The sequence below is a fragment of the Hakea prostrata genome, chromosome 6 (assembly GCF_041222555.1).
Source record: "Hakea prostrata isolate BN-2017 chromosome 6, UWA_Hpros_2, whole genome shotgun sequence".
Classification (NCBI taxonomy): domain Eukaryota; kingdom Viridiplantae; phylum Streptophyta; class Magnoliopsida; order Proteales; family Proteaceae; genus Hakea; species Hakea prostrata.
In genome coordinates this window covers 34,922,377-34,931,433 of record NC_142605.1, presented here as the reverse complement: position 1 = coordinate 34,931,433, position 9,057 = coordinate 34,922,377, and the positions used below count along the sequence as shown (strand labels likewise).

Here is a 9,057-nt window from a genome sequence, read left to right as displayed (position 1 = left end):
AAGGCAAGCTAAGCTCCTCATGCGATCATGATTGTCACGTGGAATCTTGAGATTAAATGAGAAAGGTTGACAATTCAAACTTACTTAATTAAATGTATGTATATATCGATCTATGTCTTCTCTATCATTTTACGTACAGGTTTGACTTGCCGACTTTTTATTTTATTCCTTCATGTGTGTGTAAAGTCAACTTCTCAAGATATAGATCAAATTTATAAGATGGAAATGGTTTAAACTCTATATAAATAAAACTTCATTTCCTCCATCGTGACTTGCAGGTAGGGATAGACGGCCATGCATGATTGATTGCATGCCATGGTATGCTACTGTTGTTGGGCACTACCAGAGAGAATCAAATAATCTACAATAATGAATTAATTAACCTTAATTCTAATAAATGATATATATAATCATCCTGTAAAAGGAAAGCTAACCCTGCTGTATATAATATATGATGCAAATCTTCTTTTAACTATGATTATTGTGAATGACATAGAAGGGTTAAGTCCAATCTCTGATCTTCTTCTTGTTCTTTATTTTAGTGAATTAAATGTTGTAGGATGGCTTAGGATTCTAAACAATATCATAATCCCCACCCCAAGAAATTTCTTCATTTTTCCCTCATTGCTTTAGTTATGTCAATGAGATGCGTGATGCAACTTAGACGCAACGTCGATGTAAAGTGTTAACGGCTAACTGATTTAGATAACTAAAGTTACTAGAAGTGGCTCTTGCACAACGGCGTTGTTTCGAAAAGGAAGTTGACATGAAATGTTAGAGAAATTCTACTTTGTTGTGCATTTGTTTATAGATGGATAATCTCATGTCAAGAAACCGTAAGGTGATAGTTAATTTCTCTCATGAATAGATAAAAGCTAAGAAAGTTGACATGAATCATTTGGCGGAATCCAATTTGATGCGCATTTGAATTTTTCAATAACGTTATTACAGATTAACCATATGATAATCATTTTACTATATTATTCTCTCACATCTACTGGAAGAAAAGAAGGAAAAAAAACACTAAAGAGGAAATTGATGTACATTCGGGTTGTTCCATTATCTCATCATAAACAGAAATCAAGCTATCGAGGGATAGTTTGTCAATGTCAATTTCCTCCATTAAGACGAAAGATGCGGAATTTGACGTGAAGTGTCAGGTCCATTTTGATGTGCATTTGGATTATTCATTACGTTGTCATACAAATAAGAAACGTACGTAACCATTGTTTAGCTATATTATTTTTCCTCATCAATTGAAAACGATTGAGGAAATTGATGTGCATTTGAATTATTCCATAATCTCAACGCAAATTAAGCTATGAGGTGGTAGGTTGTCAATATTAATTTCGTCATCGGTTGGCGAAAACTAAGGAAGTTGATGTTAAGTGTCGAGAGTAATGTATTTTGATGTGCAATTTGGATTATTAATAAAAAAAAGATGTGCATTTGGATTGATCTATACCATCATCATAAAATAAGCCTTCTAGTCATGGTTTTGCCATATTTTTGTACTCTCTCAATTGAAGAGGGTTGTGTTTGAGTTTACTCTAAAATCTTAAGGTGTTAGCCTGCTATACAGTTTATCAACATTAATCTGTGAAAGATTAAGAAATGATCATTTTTGGAGTGTGTTGGACACGAGAGTTTTTTTTTTTTTTTTTTCCTTAAGACAAAAGAAATTTTATATGAGGCTTGCTTTCTAAATAGTTTTCTATTTTGGGTATGACTATTTTGAATTGATAACGGTGTGTGAAAAATAAATATAGATATGAAACGATGCACAATGAGCTATTTATTTTATTATCTACTACTCTCTTTCTCTTTTGTCCAACATTTATTCGTTGACTGAAATAGATTGTTATAATTAATCCTTGACTTCTATAAATTCAATTACTTGGCTAAAAGTATGATCAAATTTAAGATTTGGTATAATTGGATACCATTAATCTAGCTTAACTTTGTTTAATATATTACCAATTCAGTGTTAATCTTCTTTACGTTTGATTAATCTAGATTATGCAAACGGTAGCGATATTCTATCATTTCTTCTAAAAACTAGAAAGCATAAAGATTTGAATTACATTCTCAACATTAGCTTTTAAAATATAACAAAGTAAATGCTTTTGAAACCTTGAAAATTCGTCCATTGACTTCATTCTTGTTTATTAGTTTTATTGACTGAATGTTCTAGGCTGGCTACGGATTAAATAGTCTAAAACAACCACCCCCTCCCTTTCAACACACTGGAAGAAGAAAAAAAAATCCCAAATGCTTAATTTTTCAATAAATTATCTTATGAAATTCACACGTAGAGTTGATTTTACAGTACTAACGATTAAGCTAGTATTGACAATTGAAGTGATCATAAGCGGTTCATGCACGCAATGTTGTTCTAAGAAGAAAGTCGGCATGAAGCGCCAGACAATCTAATTTGACGTGCGTTTGAATTGTTCGATAATATTGTCATAAAATAAGCTTTCTACAATCATTTCTGCATAAGGGTTGAGAAAGCGTATTTAGTTATATCGTAATGTTGTGATAAAACAAGCTATGAAATAATTGTTTATCAATATCAATTTCTTCCAGTTTTTCTAAAATCTAGCATAAAACAAGCTATGAGGTGATAGTTTGTCAACTTCAATTTTCCCATCAGTCGGCAACTATTGAGGAAGTTGACGTGAACTTTTAAGCGTAATGCATTTTGATGTACAATTAGATTATTCGATAATATCGTCATCATATAACCTACGTAGTAATCGTTTTTTCATATTATTTCCCCCCAGCAAATGAAAAAGGTTGCGTGCATTTGAATCGTTCTATAATCCCAGTATAAAACAAGTTATGAGGTGATAGTTTGTGAATATTAATTCCTCCATCAATAACGGACAAGGGTTGAGGAAGTTGATGTGAAGTGCCGGGCAAACTTCAGTTTGACATGCATTTTGAATTGTCTGATAATATCATTACAAGAGTATCTATACGGTAATCAATTTGCTACTGTTCTCCCATCAATTAAAAAAAAATTGAGGAAGATGATGTGCATTTAGCTCATTTGATAATCTCAGTAATGAACCAAGTTAGGAGATAACAATTTTTGAATGTTAACTTATCCATCAATTGAAAAGAGATGAAGGGATTTACACAAAGTGTTGGAAAACCTAATTTGATATGGGTTTTGATCATTCAACAATATCACCATAACATAGAGATTGAACTGTTATGCCCTGGTTAAATAAAACATAATAACTGTTACATCCTGTGAACATAGACACTCACTTTCTACCCCAAAAAAAACATAGATACTCACTCTTCTAGCCTTTACAAAAAAAAAAAAAAAAAAAAAAAGTGTTTATCCAGAGCCCATTACAGTTAGGCCCACTCATGACTTTCTCTTTCAGAATGTACGAGCCCACCAACAATGCTCATCAGGGTTTTAACAAGCCCAAGAGGCCTATATATATATATAGGGGAAATTTTATTCTATAGCTTTCCTTCTCTATTTCTTCTCTCCTCTTTACACACACCTCACATGCACTTTAGGAAATTTTGGAAATGCTAAATGTTGGAGTTTATTCCCAAGTCTTCTCCACAATCAGGTATTGTCTCTCTTTCTTCAATTTTTTTCTCTCTTTTTCAATTTCTTTTTGTTATCCTTTTGTTTGATATTATATGAAAGAGATTTATTTTTTGTTATTATTTTTTATTTAATATTGTGATGGACTGTAATTTGTAAGATAACTAACTACTATGATTTGTTTGGTTTGCATCTATTTTAGCCTTCTATGGAAATTATGTGTATTTTTTTTATTTTTTGTAATATTGATTGTTTTTTGCTAGCGATTCTCAATGATTTAATTTACTTATATTTTGTAAGTGTAACAATGTCATTTTATATAATGTATTTATATTTTTAATATGTGTGAGCCTATATCTGAATATGATAAAATAAGTCAGAGGTAGATACCACAGTGAGTCCCACATAAGTCCTACACAGTATGTGTGGTAAAAAAATGACGGTACTCCCCTACCTGACTCTTATTATTTGACCCCTAGTTGAATCTTGTGTCCGTGTGTGCGCTTCTAACACATTGGTAGGCAGCCTTTTGTTAGAGGCCTCAATTCCTAGGAGGTCTGTGCTTCAATCTTCTGTTCCTCCTACACTTCCTCTCCCCGGACCCAATCCCCAAGGGACCTGTGGGCCCCTAGTCAAGATGACTGGCAATAAATTGGTAAAAGAAAAAAATCTTGGGTCCACCCCAGCTCACCTATCCCTTTGTTCTGGTTTATTTCCTTGTTTCTCACTGACACATGATCATGCTTGGCTCCCTAAACAGTAAAGAATTTGAGGTCTATTATTGCTCTTGCTGCGAGTGGCAACGGATGCATTTCATACTCTCAAGATACAACAAGGGCATTCATGCCTTCTTTTTTCTGTTTCCTCTCTCTTTTACGTAGAACAAATATAATATTTTCTGGGAACTGAAGGAAATTGTAGTTTGAATGTTTATTTATTAGCCTACAAAGTTGTCGCCTCCAATTGTCAGTAAGCTTAAATACATACATCAACTGAAGCAAGCCAAAGGTGGAAGGAAGGACAATCAATGATATGAAGGTTGTTAAAATTGTTAGTTGTAGCTTTCGTCCTTTTTCCTGTATTTCCATTTCAAACTAGTCTTTTCGCACCACCACCACCATTCCACCAACAATTGCACCAGACTCCTTGATTATGGCCAATATTTGCTCAGAGTTTTGGAGCAAATATAATCGACTTTTGTTGAGAGATTTGTTGACACCATTCGGTGCTATTTTGTTAAAATTGGGTTGAACTGTACTTTTGCATCTTTATGATGTAATGACTGAAGAAACAACAAGTAGAATGGACCCCTGAACCAGGTAATGAAGCTGCCCAGTATGCCATGCCCCTACATGAGAAGTTACATCACTCTCTCTCTCTCTCTTCTGTTTTTCATCAGCCCCATTGTTCAAGTACTATCTATAGCCCCACACCATAAGGTACATTACAGTTGGATAATAAAGATGAGTATAAAGCTATGCTTTTTCTGGTTTGTGGTAGACAAACTTTAGTGGCTCCTTCGCCAGAATTGCATTTTGGATTGAACAACTGAGGTTGGCTCATGAAATGGAAAGGGAAAGCTAGGATCTATTCCAACTCTGTATTACACATGGAAATCAGCAATGGAACTCACTGAGCTGAGATTGGTAGTGGCCAAACCGGTTTTGTATGTTCTAACTAGCTAGTACACAGTATCGGAATTGGTATCAGTCGCCACACACCGATAATTAAGTACCATGTCGATCCGATAAATGATCTTCAGTTAATTTTCTTTTAAGTCTAAAACCTGCATTTGGCCATTACTGGGGTTATTTCTTTTCTCCATCAAGCATTTGGACCTTTTTACCATCCAACTTCAGGCAAAGTGTCATATACATTTACTTAATTGATATGATTCTGATTTCCTTCCAACCAAGAGATACAAAACAAAAAGAGAGTGAATCCATAAAGTGCATCCAATGGTTTTAAAGCAGAAACACAAGAGAGGAGAAAGAGAACGGCACCGACACTTACGGGGACATGTTACATATTCCTTTATAGTATGGAATAATTGAGCCATATTCCCCAAACTGCAATTTTATCTCTTTTATCTTTCAAGCACTAAGCTTTTCCCAGTAATAGATTTATAAATTTACATAACTGTGTTACAGACATATAAATGGCAGACATAAAGCCAAAGAAACAGAAAGAGGAAGAATAGAAATAAATCTAAGAATGAAGTGGCCAGCCATCATAACGACCCCCATTTTATTTCTGCTGGATAGAATCTAAATAGTAATTAAAACTAGTAAACAAGGGGGATGTTGATGCCCTGAAATCTAAATACAGAAAAGAATGGAGAATTGAATATAGAGATCAAACCAAAGTAGAAGGCAAACCCAAAACCACACGCTACCCACTAAATTAATTTACCCATAATAAGTTGTGTCTGTAGCTCTGTAGCTCCATCAAGTGATGTTTTCAGTTTGGACTATTACTGAAGAAAATCCCAGCTGAACTTACTAGGAGTTGTGGTTGTGTTTCTTTGTCTTGGGCTTTGGCTTTGGCTTTGGCTTTGGCCTTGGCCTTGGACGCCGGTGGTTGATGTGGAGGATGCTCCAGGTACATCAAATTCAAATGTTTCCCACTGGGTTGTCACAATTGTCCCTGATGCTGAGTGCCTTGAAGGTTGCTGCGATTGCTGCCGTGTGCTTGAAATTTGACCCGTTGAATGCCTCGGCCGTTGCTGCTGCTGCTGTGGCATTGGCTTTGGCACTTGCCCAGTCGAATGCTTCTGTTGATGTTGATGTTGATGTTGCTGTTGCCTTTGCATCTCATCGCCATTGGCATAACCATTTTTATGCTTCTGTTGCTGTAGCTGTTGCATTTGAATTTGCCCACTATTAACATCACCATTGCTATTACTAGGGGGCATGGCGTTCCGGATCTTCAGCAAATCCAGAGTTTCGACATACTTCTGCACTCTCCTTACCTTCAAAGAAGCAATGCAAATGCGGAAATTCAGCCAGGTTATTTGGGTCCATATATAAAGGGAATCAATCAAAAATCTATACTTTTAAAAGAAATACAGAAAGGTACCGAATTTCAGGTACCTGCATTCTCCTCTGTGCTTTCACATCTCCATCGGCGACTATACCATCCAACTTAATAAGTTGGTTCATCAACAGTTCAGTCAGATTCAACACATCGGTTTCTGCAACTTTTTCACCTTTGGATATAACGGATTCAAGAGCAGACACCTGCTCAGATTTCAATTACAAAAAATGCAATCAATTAGAAGCTTCCAAAGTTAATCAGACGATACTAGGCTAGCTGTAGAAGGCAGGCAAAGCAACATTACCTGGGCTGCGAGATTATCAACTTCCAAGCTGATTTCCGAAATGGACTTGGAGGCCTTCTCCATCTTGACATTCTTACGCATTTCAAGGTACCGTTTTTCCCGGCTAATTGGGTCTTCAACAAGAACGAGTTTTGATCCGTCTTTCACTCCCACAACATCGAGATAAGCATTAGAGCTTCTTTCCTTGTCTTTGAACATCAGCTTCTGGTCCTCATGATGCAACCCTGTCGGCTCCGCCAGTAACTTTTTTAACTCCCCTGTCATCAAGTCCACAACCAAAGCTACTGCTATATTAGACTCAATACTGAATTTTTCTTCTTTACAAATAGGAAGAAGAAGAAGATGAGAAAAGGGGGAGAGATTTAGGGAAATGAAAATCTTAGAATACTGACCGAAGCTGGCTTGAGAATTGACATAGATTTCGTGATGAGAGGAGCCGTATTTGACCTTCACTCTAATTGTTGGTGCCGCTCTGTCGGAATCTGGATTTCGCTTCTGAACCAGCATTCCACCTGGTCTCATTTCCCAATCTGAAACCTCCGATCCACCGACTCCCCCAGGTAAGTCGCCGTTCAGAGCCGACGTCCCTTGGGTCTTCTTCGTTCTCATCCGCATCATCTCTGCTAATCTTTTCACTGAACTATTTTCTTTCGAATCCAATCGCTCAAAACGGAATGAGATACCTTTCGCTTAGTCAAAGCAGCAATTTTTTTCTTTCTTTTTCCTCTTGAGTTAGAGGTAACCCAGGACAGAAGAAAGAACCTGAGAATCAGATCTCTCTAATGTCCGTTTCACGAAGATACCCAAATAAAGTCCAAGCAAAGAATCGCTGAAGAACAAGCTTTGAAGCCTATGAGCCAAGCATTAAACAGCAGCAAGTGAGGAAAAATCTCCAATGAACTCCAAAGTGTCATTCCCCGTAACCGAACTAGGAAATCGGCATCAAACATACAAATAAGTAAACTCACAGCATTGCTCCTTCTAGATCTTCTTCGAAGATAGAATAATCAACCATTCCACTAAACAGGAATCGCCAAGATCGAACCCCCCCCTGCAAGGCAGCAACTAATCAAAAATAGAAACCCCCAAAATAAAATTAAAAATAAACAAAAAAAAAATCTGCAATAACTGGAAAAAATCTGAAGAAAACCTCGTAGAGTTACCTGAAGAGAGCTCTCCTCCCGATCAAATCGAACCAGAAAAGAATTACCCACTTGTTCCTCTTCTGGATTAATGGAACCACGGAGAAGAGAAGGTTAGAAAAATAAATGGGCAGCGAACGAAAATATTTAATTTATATAAGAACAACTGGTGGCCGTGGAAGAATGGGGAGCAATGGTGATCAGAAGACTTCTTGACTCTCGAACCCACCTGCTACACAAGTTAAGTTATAAAGAAATCCAGCGAAAGCCGCCAAGGCTTCCTTTTAAGTTTTAATAATAATAATAATGGTGAAATCCATTCCCCAACAAATCCAGAAACAAAATTTACTACTGAATGATACCTTCTTTTTACTTCGCCTCTTCGAGAATCTTTGCCAGAAAGATAGGCGGGTCTTGCAAGGCCTGACTGACGTGTTTGGTGCTTCTGTCTTAGATAAATCTCCCGTAGATTTCATTAAATCTCAACCATACAAACAATGATTTGATTTGAATCCAGAAAAAATCAGTTTTCTTTACTTACCTTACTATAATTTGTAAATACTCTTTTGTGTAATTAAAATTTAAGGCTGCATTTATTTTCAAAGGTGGGTTGAAACCAAAAATAAATAAATAAAGTAGAAGATAAAGAAAGGAAAAAAAAGATTTGGTGGAAAAACATTAATTGTGAGTTTCACTTTTAGTTTTTCACATTTTTTTAAATTTTAAAAAAAACATAAGATAGAAAAATTAGTTTGCCACCTTAAATAAATTTTCTTAATTTAAAAAAACTTGACTCTAATTTTTCTATCCGAACCAACCTAACAAGCCATGCTTTTAAAGGAGTTTGTCTGCGACAGCACACCTATTGTGTCTCTAGAGTATCTAAAACCCGTTGCAAGGGCAACAACAAGTCTCTATAAGGAGAAATAATGTATTCTTTTCATATATACTTTTGAACCACACAGTGAGGTAAGTCTCACCTATAAAAATATAAAGAA

At 35.9% G+C, this 9,057-nt stretch overlaps 1 protein-coding gene across 1 annotated transcript; it reads right to left on the bottom strand.

The window, feature by feature from the left end:
* Positions 1–5,347: 5,347 nt before the first annotated feature.
* On the bottom strand, positions 5,348–8,295 carry LOC149013610 (BAG family molecular chaperone regulator 3-like). The gene is made up of 6 exons (XM_089159859.1): positions 8,081–8,295; positions 7,886–7,968; positions 7,310–7,767; positions 6,918–7,174; positions 6,670–6,816; positions 5,348–6,548 (listed from the first exon to the last, which is right to left on the bottom strand). The coding sequence occupies exons 3-6, from the start codon at positions 7,533–7,535 to the stop codon at positions 6,051–6,053; spliced, it is 1,128 nt and encodes a 375-aa protein (XP_089015985.1). The 5' UTR covers positions 7,536–7,767; positions 7,886–7,968; positions 8,081–8,295; the 3' UTR covers positions 5,348–6,050.
* Between the last annotated feature and the right edge of the window lie 762 nt (positions 8,296–9,057).